Source organism: Vespa mandarinia, chromosome 7, assembly GCF_050613455.1.
Source record: "Vespa mandarinia isolate Hongniang chromosome 7, ASM5061345v1, whole genome shotgun sequence".
Taxonomy (NCBI): Eukaryota; Metazoa; Arthropoda; class Insecta; order Hymenoptera; family Vespidae; genus Vespa; species Vespa mandarinia.
In genome coordinates this window covers 2,937,501-2,957,500 of record NC_140816.1, presented here as the reverse complement: position 1 = coordinate 2,957,500, position 20,000 = coordinate 2,937,501, and the positions used below count along the sequence as shown (strand labels likewise).

The following is a 20,000-nucleotide window of genomic DNA, read 5'->3' as shown; positions in this document are numbered from 1 at the left end:
TTAGAACGATTTTCGACCGAAAAGTAGGTTCGATGAATCAGCATAATGATACGTCACCGTACCACGACAATGTTGCGAAAACAATGTTTAATACCGCACTAATGATACTTTTCCATTAATCAGCATGATTTCTTCTTCTTCTTCTTCTTTTTCCTCTTTTCTTCTCTTTCTTTTTTTTCTGATATTTTTCTTTTCCCTTCTTTTTTGCTTTTTTGTTTCCTTTTTTTTTTTTTTTATACATAGATATATCGTCTTTTTTCTTTTTCTTTTTCATTCGCGATTCCTTTCGTATAAGAAGACACGGTGCAATAACGAAATGTCCTTCTTCCTCCTTCTTCTTGCGCAATTCGACCTTAATAGCTTCTTCGTCGAGTGGGTTCCGGCGCGCATTAGCATACGTGTTTTCTGGGCTTTTAACTTTGCCTTATATATAAAACGTGAGTATAACGGCGTGTAACGAAGTGCTCCGAAAATAAAAGGGAAAGAAAGAAAAAACGAAGAGAAAAGAAAGAAAGAAAGAAAGAAAGAAAGAAAGAAAGAAAAGAAAAAAGAAATAACTATATACGTAAAGAAAATATTATTTTCGATGTAAATGGATCCACGATTGGATGGATCGACGGTGAACAATTTGTTGGGAAAAAAAGAAAGAAAGAAACAAAAAAAAAAAAAAAGAAACAGAAACAGAAACAGAAACAGAAAAAGAAAAGGAAAAAAGGAAAATATTCCTATATTTTTAAAGAAATTTTGCGACTGAGAGATCAAGGAACGGTACGTAGTATGGATCTTTTGCAGCAGACGTAACATCGAGAGTCAAGGGATATATCTGATAACGGTTCGTTCTCCTTGAAGGATGAAGGGCAGTGATTCTCGCACCCGTTATTTTTACCTTTCTCTTCTTATTCGATCCGAGTTCCAGCAGTTCTTCCGCGGTGGACCACGATGCAAGCCGAGGGAAGGAGCTTCCGACCTTCCTTCTTTTCTTCCTTCTTTCCTTCCTTCCTTCCTTCCTTCCTTATTTCCTTCCTCCCTTTCGTTTCATATCCCTTTGCGCTTCTTTCTTTTTCTTATACGATGCTGTTATACACGAATACATAATATCCATCATTTCGTTATTACATTTTCTCTCTCTCTCTCTCTTTTTCTATATATATATGCCTGTGTGTGTGTGTATATATATATATATATATATATATATATATATATATATATATGTACATATATATGTTATATATTCAGAGACATACTATATATGGATATATTCAGAGAAAAAAATTCAATTAGTATTTATCGATTCAGTGTATCTACGAACGTCACATATATCAAGAAATATTAATTATTCGAATATATATGAGAATCATTATCGCTTTAGCTTCCTATCGATAGTTTTCGTAACGATTACATAAGCGATTTGACGACATCGACGAAAGACTGGATCGAACGACATTTAAATGAGATGAGCAAAGTAATCGTTTTCGGTCTACAGATTTTTTCTAAATAATCTAATCTTTCTCTGTCTCTCTCTCTCTCTCTCTCTCTCTCTCTCTCTCTCTCTTTCTATTTCGAGAGACATACGTACTTACGTACGTCGTAATGGCATCGTCGTGCTCGACGCAGCAAGATTCTTATGAAGATCTTAGTACGCGTGTGAGATAGATAGAAAGAGTGAGAGAGAGAGAGAGAGAGAGAGAGAGAGAGAGAGAGAGAAAGAGAGAGAGAGAGAGAAAGAGATAGAAAGAGTGTGAAATAGTGTAAGACGTTTCAATGTGTATACACGTATACGTATGTATGCACATAATCCGAATTGGCCGATTAGATTAGACGCCTAGTAACTAGATTACGCGTCGGCTCTGTTATCTCTGAAATTAGACGCCGGCCGGTGAATACGTTATTTAGACGACTCGCTCGCTAGAATAACTACATCCGAGGATTTAGTGTCGATGTCACTTGGCGAGCACACACGTTTACTCTCAGCGAAATGTGATAATTCGAGAAAGATCGAACTCCTGATGATCAGTATCTTTTTTTTTTTTTTTTTTTATTTTTTTTTTTTTTTTTTTTTTCTTTCGCATCGTATAAATTTAGTTTCGTTCGTTCGTTCGTTCGTTCAGTCGCGTTGCATAATGAAGTTTCAGTTCATTCAGCTACGTACCGGTTTGAAAGGCAAAAGAAAGGAAAAAAAGAAAAAAAAAAAATAAAAAGAAAAAAAGAAAGAGAAGGAGAACAAGCAACAGAAGAAGAAGAAGAAGAAGAAGAAGAAGAAGAAGAAGGAGAAGAAGAAGCCAAAAAGGAAGGAGAAGGGGAAGGAGGGGGAAAAAGATTGGTTGGCAATACTGCGAATAAATCGAAAAAAAGAAGAGAAAGAGAGAAGCGTTGAAATATTTCGAAATTACTAAGCGTGAAATAAACGTCCGATTCGGTGTAAGACGTATATCTTATCATAATTAGTCATTGACGCTAAGTAAATATTCGTTCTACGTTAGCGTCTCATTGAAACCTGGAATTACTTAGAATCTAACTTGTCGAACAATCCGTTTTATTTCCAATACAAATGAGTAACGCACACTAATGTCTCTCTTATGTATGATATCGTGAGAAATAGAAAAGCAAAAGAGGGAAGGGGGGCGTGGGAGGGGTGGAAGGGGAGGCGGAAGTTCATAGAGTTGAGAAGGGGATAAAAGGATGTCTCACATTTCCGTTCTCGAACTTTTTTTTTTATTCTTCGCATTATAGCATTGTATTCGTTTGTAATATTGTGAGAATAATCGATCAACCTTTATCGCCGTCGGTTTATAAGACGTTTAACGGTTTTATTCCTTATTCGAGCATACGACGACGAAAAACGATCTTGTCTAATAAATTAAACGGGCGACCTTGAAAGCTTAATATCGCAAATTCCGGTAAAGGCTGTCCGGTCGATTTAATTCCTTTTAATTATGGATCGTATGTTCGTGGTTTCTTTTTTCTTTTTCTTCTTATTTTTTTTTCGTTTTTTGTTTTGTTTTGTTTTTTTTTCTTTTTTTTTTTTTTTTTTCTTTTTTTTTTTTTTTTTTTTTTTTTTTTGAATGAACTTCGTTCACAATCTTTGACGTCGCGAAAGTGTCCAAAAGGATCGACTAAACTAATCGCAAGGAGAACGATAATCTCGTGATCGTCTTCGTCGAGTTATCGCGACGATGGTATACATTTAACTGGTATAACTACACGTATACACATATGTACGCGCGTGATAGTACGAAGTCGAATTTACTAGTGGACATGTTCTTTGTTTCTTTCTTCGTGTAACTACCACATAGTAAGCTCGCGAGCCGTCTATGGCCGCGCATCACGGATAAAAAAATAATCGGGCGTGCAGCGAGGATATATGACTTCTGCTAGATACATATGTACATACACATATGAATATACATAAACGCCTATGCATCTCATCGTCCGTGGGTCGTATACGTTACTGGACTTACAGTAGATACATAGTGTATATCGAAAAATAACTTGCATGCGAAAATTTTTCTAAAATATCTACGTATGTAAGTACCAAATTCTTTCCTTTTTCAATCGTTTAAAATTATGATCTTCTGATATAAAAACTTTTATGTCAGTTCGTAATCTTTTACCCCTTTGCATATTCATTCACGATTAACATTGAATGATACGAGATTATTTTGAAATACTCTGATTTCCATTATACATATATATATGTATATATATATATATATATATATATATATATATATTAAAAGATATTAACAATTTTTAATATTTTTCTCGATTTGATCAAAATATCAGCGGTTAAGGTGATTTAATTTGAAAAAAAAAATGTTTCTTTATCCTTCTCACTTTTTATTATATTTTTCCTTTATTATGCAATTTATACGCTCGATTGTGTTGCACGCATTTTCTCTCTCTCTCTCTCTCTCTCTTTTTATCTAAAAAAATGCCATCGCATCCACTATATATAAATGATAGCACAACGTTCGACACATTTTCTCATAAAAATATTGCGATCCCGATGAACGGCATTTTTTCGATTGGAAATTTGCTGTGACCCATTGCACTCACACCGTTATTTTTTAATCCGATATTTACTCGTATCTTCCGATTTGTTGGAACACCAATTGATTATAATAAATTTTACTTATTTTTCTTTTCCCCTCTATCTCCACTCTCTCTTTCTTACACTCTTTCATTCCACATCATCAATATATCTTTACGAAATATACATCTATATATTACGAAAGCAAGGAAAGATGAATTTAAATGAATTATTAATTATCAATTACGTATAATATCATAACGTCAATGATAACGCGTACAAAAGTATGAAGGTTGTACGTTATATAGTAAACAGGGTGAGAAGATTGATATATGAGAGGGTTGAGAAGGTATTAACGGGCAACTTGACTGACAACATTTTTCCAAAATTCTTAATAATTCGTGATTCCTCACGTTGATATTTCGAACGCGTAAAATGACTTCGTAATTGTTTTCTTTTATTTTTTTTTTTTTTTCCTTTTTTATTATACAGAAGAGATAAATAGATAGATAGATAAGAAAAGAGGAAGAGAGAAAGAGAGAGAAAGGAAGGATATAGAAAGAAAGAGAGAGGAGGACATAGTTCAATTTCGAACATATCTTCCCTTCGCTACGAAGATTCGTCTACGTTGTCGTCTGCGTTGCAATTAAAAATATAGCTGCTGACCCATTTTCAGTATTTTTAAGCGTCGACGGAAATACTTGTGTATCATTCTGCCTCGATTAATCGCAAGAACATCGGCAAGAAGTAGGTCACCAGAAGAAATGAGAGAGAAAGAGAGAGAAATGGAGAGAAAGAGAGAGAGAGAGAGAGAGAGAGAGAGAGAGAGACGGGGGGAAAGAGAGAGATGGAGAGAAAGAGAAAGAGAGAAAGAGATATCGCAAAACGAGCTCGAACGTAAAATTCGCTTAGTTCGTTAATTCTTTAGCTATGTTCTTTTTTTCTTTTGCGCGCGCGCTGCCTATACGCGATACGTACCGTCCTGCGACGCGTCGGAAAATGGATAAAAAAAACAAAAAAGCAAGAGGTGGAAAAAAAGGAAACTCAAAAAATAAAAAAGGAAACGCAAAAAGGAAAAAAGGAAACTCAAAAAAAAAAAAGAACAGAAAAGGAAACGCAAAAAAACAAAAAAGGAAAGGCAAAAAAATAAAAAAGGAAACGCAAAAGGAAAATAAAAAAGGAAGCGCAAAAAAAAAAAAATAAAAAGGAAAGAAAAAATAAAATACAAAGGAAGCAAAGAGTACACGAAGAGTCATAAGTAACACACCGATCAATTTCACGTCGATAATGATTCCTTCCAATGATTATATATATATATATATATATATATATATATATATATATACGTATGATATATGATAGGATAAAATTTATATATATATAATATATAAGAGCTAGTATGATTGTTTATTAAAAAATTTCTGTGACAATTATTTGTATAAAGTAAAATCTTGTTCTTTAAAAAAAAAAGATATTAATCTTTAAGAAAGATTTTTATTCATTGCTTATAGTAATATATCGTTTAAATTGAAACATGCCAGTGTTGCGTCTGCAGTCTGAGTATTATCAGCAACGAATATTATCTACTTTCTAAACAACGAAGAAACGATTAACGTAGAACCAATAGCGATGTTTAAAAAAAAAAAAAAAAAAGAAAAAGAAAACAAAAGAAAAAACTTTTTAACAAATTACATCTATCAACGATGGATAATGATGGCGGCATTAGCTTTTTAAATGGCACAACATGACCCTAAACTATAGAACGTCAAAATCGACGATGAATCACGAGTATTTTTCAATTAACTTAAATATTATTTTGTCATTAGAAAAAACAATTGCTCAGTCATTCGTATGCTTATAGACATAGATAAATATGTTGCTTGCACAAAATGTGCAATGCACGATTAGATTTTTTCTTCACATAAAAAGAATGATATATATATATATATATATATATGTATATATTGAAGATGAGCCTTTTCATACCAAAGTGAAATTGACTGATGCGTTATTATTGACTATGGGATATACCCAGGGAATCATATATGTAACCAACAAAATTTTGCTATTGTTCGTTTGTCCCTGTACAGTTTGATATCGAATATACAACTTTTAATATTCTAATGGACACCTTGAGAATATCGATAATCATTGTTTCATTGTTTTTTTCCGAGATCAATAGCAATACTTGAATATTTTATCGCAAATCAAGTATATTTTTAATAATTTAAATATTTTCTATGCTATTACGTAAAATTATTGAATTAATACGGGAAATAAGAAATTAACATTTAAATTAATTCAGAACAAGCGAATCTAATCGATCGAACCATAAATATTAATGCTAATAGTAAAAACAGTAATCAAGAAACACGTAACTATGAGACAGACTCTCCGGCAAGTAGTGCAAGGAAACGTTGGAATAGAAGCATACTAGCTCGTATTCTGGCAGATCGTAGTAAGTAGTGCATATCTAGTACTAGGCGGACGGTGAAAGGTTCCACGCACAGCCCTAACAGCTCGTCGTTCGATTCACCCAATCGCTTGGGGCAGAAAATTGCAGGTAACCTCGACCGCAGTCTCGTTCGATTTCGAATCCGAATATCGAACGTTCTTCAATTTTCACGTCCGTATCGAATGGTCGACTAAGTGTCAGCGCCGCTTCCCGTCAATCATCGCTCGTTGTTGGACGAAGTGTAAACGAAATGCAATCGATCGATAGGCTGAACAACGAATGACACCCTTCTCTTTTCTCTCTCTCTCTCTCTCTCTCTCTCTCTCTCTCTCTCGCCCTCTTTCATAAAAGATCGATAAGCGTTGACTAACCGTATGGTTACTCTATGAGAAAAAGAAAAGAGAGAGAGAGAGAGAGAGAGAGAGAGAGAGAGAGAAACGCGAAAAGAAAAGAAAAGAAAGGGACGAAGAAAGAAGTAAAAAAAAAAAAAACAAAGGAAAAGAAGAAAAAATATAAAAAGAAGAGGAAAAAGAAAAAGGAAAGAAAGAAAGAAAAGAAAAAAAAAAAGAAAAAGAGAAAAGAAAAAGTAAGAACTCCATTCTAATTTTAACAAGATCGAATCGCATCCGTAGTTCGGGAAAATTTCGTCGAAGGAGTCCAAGAACACGGCTGAATCACAGTCAGAGTGGTTAAAATATCACGATATCGACTCCTCCTCGTTCTTCTTCGGTGGCAAAGCCTTCTTTTACATTGCGTTCGCGTTGGCAGTGGCGAAGAGAGCGAGTAGGAGACGACAGTTAGCGAGCCAATAGCCGTACGGAATAGCCCGGCCGAGGTCAACGGCCACCAAATGTTTTAGAATGCAATGGGTAGGAGGGGGCTAGGGGAGATGTGCTGGCAAGGGTGTACCGTTCGAGTAGAGGGGGTCAGGACGTAAGAGAAAAAATATGCTGGAGCCGTGGCAGAGCTAGGCTCCGCTCGCGTTCTACTTTCTTCCTCACCCTCTTTCTCTCTCTCTCTCTCTCTCTCTCTCTCTCTCTCTCTCTCTCTCTCTCTATCTCTTTCTTTTTCTCTCTCTTTTTTTCTCTCTATCTCTCTCTCTCTCTCTCTCGTTGGTTCTAACTGACGGTAGGCTCGCGTGTATAGAGCGCATTTAGAATGCGTACGCGGCCGGCTTCCAAAGAGGATGATATTCTTTATCGCCAAAATTTCTGTCTACCCGAGCCGAAATCGCGCGACGATCGCGAGCTCGCCAACTAGCAGGTGCGCCGTTTAATGAGAGCCGAGCTAACGAAAAGGGGCTGCATGAAATCCCTCCCTTTTGTGGTGCCTGGTACCTTGGGTACTAATAATAAGCGATACTCAGTTTTACACACGGCCGACTCTCGAAATCCATGATTCGTTGGATCGACTTCTATGTACGTACGTACCAGTAACCGATGCGTTCTTTCGAATTACTTTAATTTTATATATATATATGTATGTAATTTCTCTTTACGAGGGACAATCGACTTATACGGGAACGCGAACGATTCTATTTTATTTGCATTTACGAAAAATACAAATGAATATATGGACACTTTGACGTAGATTAATTTCGCTTATTGATTTTTCGTTTCCAGTAACTGAGACACTTTTGATAGCGAATCGATACTCGTATGTACCTGTTGGACGTGTTCAGAATGCAGAAGCAGTCGGTCCCGTGATATAGTTGATATTATTCGACCCATAGGAGAGAAAAAAAAAGAAGAGAAAAAGAAAGGAAAAAAAAACAAAAAAAAAAAACAACAAAAAAGAAATATGCGTGGTTCATCATACGTTGGATTTTTATCGGTCGACTCTTTTTTATCCGAACGAAACGCTCGCGTTACGTTATGCAGCATCCTGCTTTATGTACGCCCAAGGTCGACTGACTCAGCGGCCGTCGAGCGGCATAGAAAACATCCTAATTGCATTGTTCGTCGATGGCAGGGGCGACCGATGCCAGGGATATATACGGGACATCGTATCGTTCGTTGTAACGAGATAAGGCCAAAGTCAACGTTACGACGAGCATAATCTATATGTATAATGCTCTGAGAAGATCGCACGACTAAACCCTTTCTTTTCTTTTTTTTTCAACTTTCGTTTTTTCAAAAGAAACTCCAATTTTTCTTTCTTTTTTTTTTCTTTCTTTTCTCTTTTTTTATTCTAGAAAGAGAATCAGTACGGCGATAAAACGAATCGCTTGCGATTATTACGCCGGACGAACGAAAAGACCCACACGAATCAGTGAGGATCGCGCGATGCCTCACGAGGAAACGATTCAGACGAAAAACAAAGTATCACGGGTATGATCGATTCGTTCGTGTAAAAATAAAATTTGGCGGACGGTGCATGTACCGTAAAAATATCGTGAGTTTCCGGGAATGCGAAACACCGTGTGTAACTTTCACCCGGTTTTCGAAGGAGGAGAAGGCTTTCTCCCACCCACTCTTTGTCTCTCTCTCTCTCTTTCTCTCTTTCCCCATCCCCTTCTCAATCTCTCATTCTATACGTTTCTAGCTAGGTGGATCGACGGTGGTTGAAAAAGTGTAGAAACGCTTCTAGACCAAGTAGGCAACGTCCCTCAGCCTCGACTCCTAGCAATCCAATCAATAAATATTACAATGGAACCCCTAGAGAAGTAGGGGAGCAGCGTATCCTCTTCTCGTCCACCTCCCACCATCGTCTCTTCTCGTCCACCTCCTCTCTCTTTCTTTCTCTTTCTCTCATACTTTCCTACGGCAACGGTGGTGGCAGTGGTGGTGGCGTCATGTCGGTGGAAAAAGGACCTCTTTTCCGTCGCGCTCTCACAGCATTCCTCGTCCTGGTTCTCCCTCGTCGTCCTCGGCTACATCTGCGAGACGTCATCTCCCTTTTCCTCTCTTTTTCTCTTCCGCAAGCGCCCTCGTTTGCTCGTTTCATCTCTTTCTCTTTCTCTCTTTCTCTCTCTCTCTATTCTCCGCCTATCCCTCCTTCTCTTTTCTCTCCCTTCTTACGAGCGCTCCGAGCGTTACCCCTTCGCCCCTCTGCCCACCCTCCCCTCGCCCGCGAACGTTTACATTTTACTTTTCTAGTAGCGAATTAAAACCGCGTTCATGCGCAGCCCGCGGAAGGGCGTAATGATTTTTTGAGGGGCGAATCGAGTCGGGTCGCCGACGGCAATGCCGCGGAGGGGATAGTGGTTCGGGGCCGAGAGAGAGAGAGAGAAATATATATATATATATATATATATATATATATATATATATGTGTATAAAGAGAGAGAATGAGAAAAAGAGAGAGAGAGAGACAGAGAGTTTAGAAGGAACAGATCGGCAAGAGTCATTCGTAAGACGGTTGCTTTGTTGAATTTTTTACTATAAGGCATGGCTAATCGAGAGGAACACGAAAGGAGCGGAAAATTCAAATCGTCGCGATTCTGATGTCGTAAAACATTTGACAGCAGAATATCTGGACGAATATCGTCATTTCTTTTGTCTTACTTATTTATTTACTTTCTTTCGTTTCTTTTTTTTCCTTTTATTTGTTTTTTTTCTTTTCTTTTCTTTTCTTTTCTTTTCTTTCCTTCCGATGAAAAAAATGATGCGAGGCCGAGCGAGGAGTTCGCCCGCTCGTTTCCGATCGAAAGTGACATTTTTGTTCTCTCGGTGCTTTACGCATTTTCATTTCGCGGCGGTACCTCGCGGCGGGCCAAATCGGCCTGAGGGTGGAGTGGGGAGAGGAGGAGGAGGAGGACGAGGAGGTAGAGGAGCGGGCGACGCGTCCGCAAGCACCGACCTCCCCACCAATCCGGCCAATGGCTCTCTCTCTTTCTCTCTCTCTCTCTCTCTCTCTCTGACACGGTCTCTCTTTCTTTATCCCTATACTCCCTCCTCATCCTTCTCCTCCTCCTCCTTTTCTCTTCCTTTTTTTTCTTTCTTTTTTTCTTTCTCTCTTTCTTTCTCAGTGGCCTGGCGCGGCGCTCTCTCGCTCTCTTGCTCTCTGCGTACGCACTATTTTTTAGTCCGCACTTATTACGACAGATGTCTCATGCTACGATAAAGAATAACGCCGAACGACTTCCGCCCCGCGTTAGCTGCTAGTCCTAAGCAGACTCGGGAACTGCGACTTGGAGTTAACTTCGTTCGTGCCTTCACTCTTTCTATCTCTTTCTCTCTCTCTCTCTTCCTTTTTTTCTTCGCCTGGTAAAAGTCACGTTTTTTATTTTGCTGATATTATCGACGAGTACGTTCGTTCATTCGTCCGTTCGTTCATTTTTCTTTTATTCTTTTCTATTTACTCTCGAAGGAAATATCATAGGATTCGTGACGGTCGACAACTAGTTAACCGTAATTATCGTCATCGTTCCGTTCAAAGAAATAGTAATATTATTAACGTCGTATCTGTCGTCATATTCATCGTCGTCTTCGTTTCTCGTTCATCCAGGTTCTTGATCGAGCACGTGTCCGTCATCTCTCCCTCGTCCGTCCGTCTGTCCGTCCGGATATTCGAAATTCCCGCGTCGCTGGCGCCACGCGTCTCGCGCGGCCCTGACGGCGTTTAGCGGCTCGTGAGAGAAAAAAGAGAGAAAAAAGACACAGGGAAAGAGAACGAGAAAGAGTAAGAGTAAGAGTAAGAGAAAGAAGAATAAGAAGAAGAAGAAAAAGAAGAGAGAAAGAGAGGGAAGTGGGTGGCGAGAAACGAAACGTGGAAGGAGCGAGGGCGTGAAGAGGGAGGAAAAGATAGCTGCTAGGTCTCCGGATCGCGCGCGCTCGGGCGTTGTATCGTTGAAGGGGCACCTCCCTCCCCCCTCTACGCTTGGTGTCTCTCTCTCTCTTTCTCCCTCCCTCCCTCCCTCCTTCCCTCCCTCCCTCCCTCCCTCTCTCTCTTTCTTTCTTTCTCTCACTCTCTTCGTGGCGCGCAACCACGAGACCTAACCTCTCCGCACCCTTTTCTCTCGTTCGCCGCGCGCGCTCTCGGCGAGCGCGTGCGAGAGGGAAAGGAGCGTGAGTGAGAACGAGTGAGAACGACAGAAAGAGGGAGAGAGAGTCAGAAAGAGAGACAGAGAGAGAGAGAGAGGGAGAGAGAGAGTGAGAGAATCGCCGGCGCCGCTCCTGTCGTCTCTCGCGACGCCGCGCACTCTCCACTTTTTCGGCGAGAGAGAGAGAGCGAACACGCCGAGCGACGACGACGAGAGCTGACACGCGCCGCGCGATCTTACGTACGGATATCGTTTCGCGAGAGTGGCGATGCTACTGTTACCTCTTCCACCACCACCGTCACCGTCACTGTCACTGTTACCATCACCATCACCGTCACCGTCGTCATCGTCATCGTCACCGTTGCCGTTGCCGTCAACGTCGCCGTCACTTCCGTGTCTTCGCCGGCTTTTTCCTCGTCTTTGCCTTCCTCGCCTTTGATTACGAGACGCGATTATCGCGAATATATAAATCCTTAGTGCCTGCGGCTCGCGCGCTTACACGGTGTGAACGACACAACGATATACGATTAATTAAGGATACACCCGTTATATATCGTTCGAGTATTTTCGTAAAACAAAAAAATAAGGTTAATACCTAATAATAATAATAATAATAATAATAATAATAATAATAATAATAATAATAATAATAATAATAATAATAATAATAATAATTAATAATAATAATATTAATAATAATAATAATAATAATAATAATAATCGTAATAATAATCGTAATAATAATACCAACCAATAATAATAATAATATAAAGAAGAGGAAGAAAAGGGAGGATTGTACATGGAGCATGGTGTCCCAAGGTTGAAGAGGGCCAAGAAGGGCGAGCACGTGAGCGTTGTCTTCGGCCGGTGTCGCGACGAGGTAAAGATCCACGATCTCCCTCGATTTTCAATTATTATCAAACTTTTCACACACCGATTACACTTCTTTCGAAACAAAATAAAGTAGGCATCTTCCGTTCTCTATTTTTCTCTCTTTCTCCCTCTCTCTCTTTCTTTCTCTCTTCTCCCTCTCTCTCTCTCTCTCTCTTTCTCGTCATTTCTTTTGCAAGGCAAGGTGGGGGGGAGAAGATCGTGATGTCCTTATCCTTTTGTCCTCTTCCTTGTCTCTTTTACCACCTCCTTTCGCCGGTTCGTGGCCGGTGAGCTTTTCGTACGTTTTCGTGCGAACCCGAAGAGACCTTCAATAGTAACGCGCGATGCTCGCGACGTTTTGGGGGTTAGTTCGGGCGCGCACACCGCGTCGTCCGCATCGTTGAGGGGCGAGAACGTCATCATTTATTCGAATGGGATGGGACGAATGGATAGATAGAAATATAGGGTAAGAGAGAAAAAGAAAATAAGAGTGAGAACAAGAACATGAGAGTGAGAATAAGTGAGTTTAGTGATTGAGATAGAGATAAAAAGAGAGACAGCAAAAGAGAGAGAGAGAGAGAGAGGAGAGAGAGAGAGAGACGGTACAATGAAGAAAATAGTGGTTTTAACGGTACATATAGACGCGCCTTTTTCGAAGTTCTCGCGCGGTTTTCCTTTACTGCCCCCATCTTCCTCCCCCTCCTTTTCCCATCAACAAGCGTCCTCGTTTAGTTGTCGGCCGTTCTCGCTGGTGGCGGCGCAACATACATACATACATACATACATACATACATATATATATATATGTATGTATGTGTATGTAGGTATCTATGTGTATGCTTCTTCGGAAACCGTTGCGTTCCGACGAATCACGAGGTTGCACGCGCGAGAAGCGGGAAATGTTCTGGCGGTACACGCTATACATATATACAATATTGTCAGTTACTATCTTGATTTTTCGATTGACCTTCGTCATTGATGAAATTTGAAAAAAAAGGAAAGAGACTTCGGAATATGATTGGAACTAATTCATCGTACATACTTTTCTCTCTCTCTCTCTCTCTCTCTCTGTCTGTCTGTCTCTCTCACTCACTCACTCTTTTTCTTTCTCTTCTTTTCCGTCATCCGATATGTGCGCGATCGTTTTCTTTTTATTACCTTATTTTAATCGTACAATGAAAACACCAGATCGATTTTTAAGATCGTTCGTGAAAATCGCCTGTAATTCGTAGTAGAAAAGTATCGCCGAACGCGCGCGCACGCGAGTGTGTGTATGTGATGATGTGCGTGGAAGAAAGAAAAAGAGAGAGAGAGAAAGAGAAAGTGGGCGCGCGCGTATCCGATGATAACGCGCGCTCCAAATCTTTACGGCTGATCTCACTTACGGAGGACTACGTCGATCTTTGCGCACTTTTTTTGCGAGGTGGCGTTGCGGAGATAAAACGCGGAACGCTTTACGACAGTCCATTGTTTCGGTCATTAGCTTACGCGGCATGACGAGCGATAGGTGCGCTTTCGTGATAACGTCCCACCATCACCAAAACCAACACTAATATACCATCATCATCACAACCACTACTACTACCATCGTATTAATACTACTGCTATTACTATTACTATTACAACTACTACTACTACTACTGCTACTGCTACTGTTACTTTTACTACTAGACTACTACTATTACTATTATTGGCGACTACTATCACTATTACCACCATTACTGTTACTATCACTACTATTATCACCATTAATACTATTGTTACTTTTTCCTCTCCCCCAACCCCTCCCCTCCCCACTTGTAAATTGTGGTTTCCTTTTTCTTTTTTTGTCATTTTCTTCTTGTTTTTTTTTCTCTCTTTTTTTTTTCTTTTTTTTTTGTTTTTTATTATTATTATCATTACTCTTATCTCTTTTTTACTTTTTCTTCTTCTTTTTTTCTCTTTTTTTTTCTTTTCGGGAAGTGTGCGGTGAATGTGTGCCTTAACACGGGAGTGCGTTCTGCTGACGCTTTTTGACCGGGAACCGTCGCCGTCGTTCGCGGTTAAACTGAACGCGTGTATATTGGACGTAAAACAGGGAAAAAAAAAAAAAAGAAAAAAAAACAAAAGAGAAGGAAAGGTAATCGCTCGTTGATTATCTCTCTCTCTCTCTCTTTCTCTTTCCCTATCTCTATCTCTGTATCTATTCGTATCTCTCTATCTTCGATCGACAAAAAAAAGACCTTCGATTCTTTTTCTTCGTCTTTAAGCAGAAACTATATCTATTCTTTTTATTCACGAGCTGGTGGCAAGTGATCACGTCGCGTAAATAAGGCACAAAGAAAGGAAGAAAGATTAGAAAGAAAGAAAGAAAGAAAGAAAGAAAGAAAGAAAGAAAGCAAGGAAAAAGAGTAATAGAGAAACCTTCTTCTTCTTCGCACTTTCCTAACCGGTATTTCCCGCGCTGGAACTTTTGTCGTTCGTGTCAATTATTGTCTCGTCATCATTATTTTCTATCATTTTTATCATCGTACTAGTACGCCTTTTTTATCTTTCTTCGTTAACGATTTTTCAAATGTTTATATATCCATCGTGTTGTATATCGTGTCTCTTTTCCTTTTGTTTCTCTATTTTTTTCTCTTCCTTTCCTTTCGTTCAACATCCTTTTTTTTCTTTTCTTTTTCTTCTCTCTCTCTCCCCGCTCCTCTCTCTTTCTCTGTCTCTCTCTCTCTCTCTCTCTCTCTCTCTCTCTCTCTCTCTCTCTCTCTCTCTTTCTTTCTCTCTCTCTTGCTCGACCGCCACCGATCTTTTCCGCAATAACGTGCGCGAGAAGCCTCCGTAAATTCCCTCCTAAAGGATCGCACAGTGCCCACTGTTCTCGTGTTATCAAACAATGTTTAGCGATTCTCACGAGACTCCGAAACTTATCTTGAATTCGTCAGACATAAATTTAGCAGACCACGATAGCGCTGGTAAAAAAAACTGTGAGAATGTGTTTCGGCCGAAACGGATATTTCTTCTCTTTCGAATTAGTGCCTTACTACATTCGTGCAGTGATATATACGAGTTGTTGTTGATGGTGTATATATATATAAATATATATATATATATATATATATATATATATATATATATATATTATAGTGTGAGTTAGAAAGTTTAGCGACGATAAGGAGGTTGATTGAATTACGGCGTTAAACGATTTCGAATCGGAGACAGAGTGCGAAGATAGTTTGTTATGTTTTTTTCCTCGGTGTCCGTTATCCCCGAGTATATTAAACGAATAAAGAGAGAGAACGAGAGAGAGAGAGAGAGAGAGTGAGAGAGAGAGAGAAAGTGGGAGTGGTAGGGAGGGAGGGAGAGAGAGAGAGAGAGAGAGAAAGAGCCGTGTCAAACGTTATAATTATAACTTTAAGTAACAATATAATTATGATCAATGACGTGCTTTCAAACGTTGGAAATCTTTTTTTACTAGAATGTATTGCTACACTTATGCAGGGAGTCGACTCTGCAAATTTGTTTTAAGATTTTTTTATCATTTCGCTAAGATAACACTATCAGCATACATTTAATGCTTGCGCTTTTATAAGTAGCAGAGAGTATTATTTAATCGTATGTTCTGGCTTGGCTCCAGCTTGACGACCTAATTTTTTTTTCCATTTTTTTCTACGGCAAAATAAAAATATGAAATATTGTTGCTTTGCAACTTTTCCTTTAAATAAAGTACGATATTGACAATATTAATGTTTGGGGTTCATCCCATTGGGAAATGGGTCATCTTTCTTGTTAATATTGACATGAAATTTTCTTGAAGATCAATTTTATTAATATGAAATTGTTTGTATATTTTTCTAAACTAATAATATTTTTCATATGTTAAATCGCAAGAAGATAGTTCAATATATAATTATTTTATTTCCATATTATCGGTTGCGTAATTCTTTATCCAGCTAATAAAATGAAATGGACATCTGTTTTAATAACGCGTTTATTCGTGTATAAATATATATATATATATATATATATATATATATATATTTCTTTATCAAACAAATAATATATTAAAATGAAAGTATTATATTTAAATGGCAATTTTGAATTTTTATAAATCGTTTCAAGATAACAAACAATAATATTCATTCTATATATGAAGATAATAAATAAGATTAAATGTTTGTTCACAGGTGAATAGATATAACGATGGTAGATACGCAACACTTTTGTCTGCGATGGAATAATTACCAAAGCAGCATAACGTCAGCTTTTGAAAACTTGAGAGATGACGAGGACTTTGTGGACGTTACATTGGCTTGTGATGGCAAGAGCCTCAAAGCACACCGGGTTGTACTTTCTGCTTGCAGTCCATACTTTAGGGAACTTCTCAAGGTAGATACCAATGATATATTAATTTTTTCTTTTTTATTTTTTTTTATATTTTTTTATATTTTTTTTTTTTTCTTTAACAAAGTAATATTAAAACTTTAACTTTATAATTATATTATTTCAGAGCACACCATGCAAGCATCCGGTGATAGTACTTCAAGATGTAGCGTTCAGTGACTTACATGCCTTGGTGGAGTTCATCTACCATGGGGAAGTGAACGTACATCAGCGTTCTCTTAGCAGTTTCCTCAAAACTGCAGAAGTACTTAGGGTATCGGGTCTTACACAACAAGCTGACCAGACGGATAGGGACGAGGTGAGTAAGAATTAATTCAGAACAAACATATTCCATTATTACAAAATATACAATTTATATTGCTAGTTAATTCTTGCACGGTCAAGTAAAAATAGATTAATCGAAACATCCTCAAATTTTGATAAAAAAATTTTTGATAAAAAGCAAGGAAAGAAAAAAAAAGAAAAGAAAAGAAAAGAAAAGAAAAAGGAAATTGTTGCGAGTAGTTATTAGAGATGTAAAATGATCATGTGATCCAATGAATTTTTCTATATCCCATACATATTCGTTGACTCGGATGTCCCTGGAAAGATCTTTTCTAGGCAATACGTATAACGAATACGAATGGGGTGACTTTAACGAAACATTTTTTGCCACGATTTAGCTCTCACATGTTCGCGCACTGGCTGCTGGTGTTAATCATCTTCCTTTTCACGAAAAATCAGAAGAAAGTTTTCCTCGTAGTGGTTCCCCGCCGGCACCGACAACACCAACACCTACGACGGTGCAACAGTTATTGCGTAGAGCACAGATACGTAGGAACGAGAGGCGTACGCCGGATCTTCACGAGGATTCGGCGAAAAGATCGAGGGTATCCTCGCCGCCTCTCAACAATAATGACGCTACACCGACCGATTTCTCGATGGTGAAAAACAATCATCTTTCGAGTAAAGTGGAAGGTAACGGTGTCCACGAAGAGAATAGTCCCATAGAAGATACAATAAAGTGCGAGCCTTTGGAATTGACCGGTGGTAACGGTGGGAATGCCGGTAACAACGAGGACTCTTCGGATTCGGGAGCAGCGGCATCGGATAGGCCACCGGCGTCGGCGAGTAGTAACGAACACGAGCCTGAACCCGAACACACACCGACGCAAAATTTTATGCCGGAAAGCAAATTGTTCACATCGACGCCAGGAAGTTTTAACTTCAGTATGGCAGCCCTCACGGATCACACGCCATTGTCAGGTACGTCCGAGTTTTATTTTCGAAGCAGGCCTGTACGCACCACGCAAACATCCCCATACATATAAACATAATTAATTATTACCAAATTATTCGTAAATCCTTGTTACATGTTGATCCTCGCTGGCGCGTGCGCGCGCGCTCGCTCGTTCGCTCGCACACGTTTTAGTTCGTCCTTCAAAGTGTATCAAAGTATGTATTTACTTTTCCTTCATCCTACCTCTCTCCCCTCCTTTCTCTTTATCTATTTATTTATCTATCTCTGTCTTTCTTTCTTTCTTTCTTTCTTTCTTTTGTTCCTTTGATTTCTCATGAACGTTCAATGCCAATGCTATATTTATTTGATATTTCGAAAGATTTGCATTCCTCGTGCGGCATTTCATTGTCTTAATGCGTACGAAATGAAAACGTGATCGTCCCAGTTATTTTCTTTTCTATCTTTTTTCTTCTTCTTCTTTTTTTTTTCTTTTTTCTTTTTTTTTTTTTTTTCTTTAGTTGCAAATACATTTTTATTCCCTACGTTCCGGCACACACAATAACTCGTTATGTCATTATCATCATTTATTATTACTTTACCGGTTATCATGTTTTTATTACATGGCGACGTTCTCATTATTGCGTACAGGCCTTCAAATCGATTTCTGTTAACGAGAACTCCCGTCGCTATGCATGACAATAGTGAAATTTCCAGGGTTGGGCCACGGGTTGCAAACGCCGGATTTAGCAGGAACTTCGCAAGGTAAGAAAATTCTTTTTTGGCTCCGTCCTATAGAAATCAATAGAATATCCGATATAATTGAAATTAGCCTTTTCGTTTTTCTTATATACATATATATATATATTTATTTATTTATTTATTTATAAAATATATTTATCCATTTTTCAACGATATTCTTTTGATCTTCTTATGGGCGCTCTACGCTACACACTCTATGATCTTTCATCGACGGTCGATACGTCGCAGCCACGAACCGCTTGCGGTGTAACGAGTCGATCTAAAAAATAAAAAAATAATTAAAAAAAAGTAACTAAGACTTGTGCAGTTATATCAAACTAACAAATCACGAATTAAAACAAAAAAAAATCAAAAAAAAAAAAAAAAAAAAAAAAAAAAGAATGAACGTATTTATTGGTTGCGGTGAAAGAGCACTACTGTCTGCTTGGAAGATTAAATAAATTTCTTCTAATTGGCATGCGTTTAAAAAAAAAAAATCATCGTTATCATCATACAATACGATGTCATCACGATTCGCTTGCATTTACATTTCATGATATATCATATGGTACGAGGATATCTGTATATTTCGGTGATATCAAGGCGTGGAATTTAATTGTTGGTTTCCGATCATTTCGCGGTCGCGTTCGTTCGAAGAAACGTGGCAGCGTGCTTGTTTGACGTTAACGAGCATTTGTACGATCGTCAAATCTCTTTTTAGACTATTAACAAAATATCGATTACGTATTGTATCAATAGTGTCTCTCTTTACATATTTTTGTTCGTCTTCTTCTCTCCCATATTTTTTTCCTTTTCTTTTTGTTTGTTTTTTTTTCTCTTCTCCTCCTCCTCCTTCTTCTTCTTCTTCTTCTTGTCTCTTTTTCTTTCCTTCAAATTAACAGTCGGACAAATATTTCTTGCTTAACCTATCAAATTAACTATGGCCGGTAACGATAAATCATCATTAATTCTTATCGCGATAGAGGAGCGACGGAGATAGATAGATTTTTCTCTCGCCATTGAATCGCCGATTATGCAGTATCATTATTATTATAATAATAATAATAATTGGCAAAAGAAGCAATAATAGAAATATCAGTTTGGCATTACTGTACAACGATAAGTCTATTGCGATCGTTACTTTGCTAGTCTAGCAAAAGATAAGGAAACGTATGAATAAAGGAAAATGAATAGATAACGATGCGGCGGCGAACAGTCCAGATTACGTAATTACTTTCCTCTCTGATATTATCGAAATAATCAAGATTATTGACACTTTCAATTTCGATTAAAAAACTTACGCGGTTACGGCGACGATTTT

The 20,000-nt window shown here is 38.3% G+C and overlaps 1 protein-coding gene and 1 long non-coding RNA gene across 6 annotated transcripts in view; one reads left to right on the top strand and one right to left on the bottom strand.

The window, feature by feature from the left end:
* br (broad-complex core protein) overlaps nucleotides 1-20,000 on the top strand; it is a 63,802-nt gene that overhangs the window by 3,672 nt on the left and 40,130 nt on the right. For 2 of the 5 annotated variants that reach the window (XM_035863504.2, XM_035863493.2), the window contains exons 2-5: nucleotides 16,506-16,707; nucleotides 16,829-17,020; nucleotides 17,385-17,967; nucleotides 18,644-18,703. In XM_035863504.2, coding sequence (XP_035719397.1) covers nucleotides 16,522-16,707; nucleotides 16,829-17,020; nucleotides 17,385-17,967; nucleotides 18,644-18,703 — 1,021 coding nt within the window. In that variant the 5' untranslated portion in view covers nucleotides 16,506-16,521. Of the gene's footprint in view, nucleotides 1-12,284; nucleotides 12,350-12,723; nucleotides 12,809-16,505; nucleotides 16,708-16,828; nucleotides 17,021-17,384; nucleotides 17,968-18,643; nucleotides 18,704-20,000 lie in introns of those variants that run through there. The other 3 variants (XM_085658284.1, XM_035863495.2, XM_035863505.2) reach the window with 3 other exon arrangements.
* Nucleotides 18,837-20,000, bottom strand: part of LOC146872875 (uncharacterized) — a 54,371-nt gene continuing 53,207 nt past the window's right edge. Inside the window, exon 3 of the long non-coding RNA XR_014982356.1 lies at nucleotides 18,837-18,959. This is a non-coding gene — a long non-coding RNA (uncharacterized LOC146872875). The remainder of the gene's footprint in view (nucleotides 18,960-20,000) is intronic.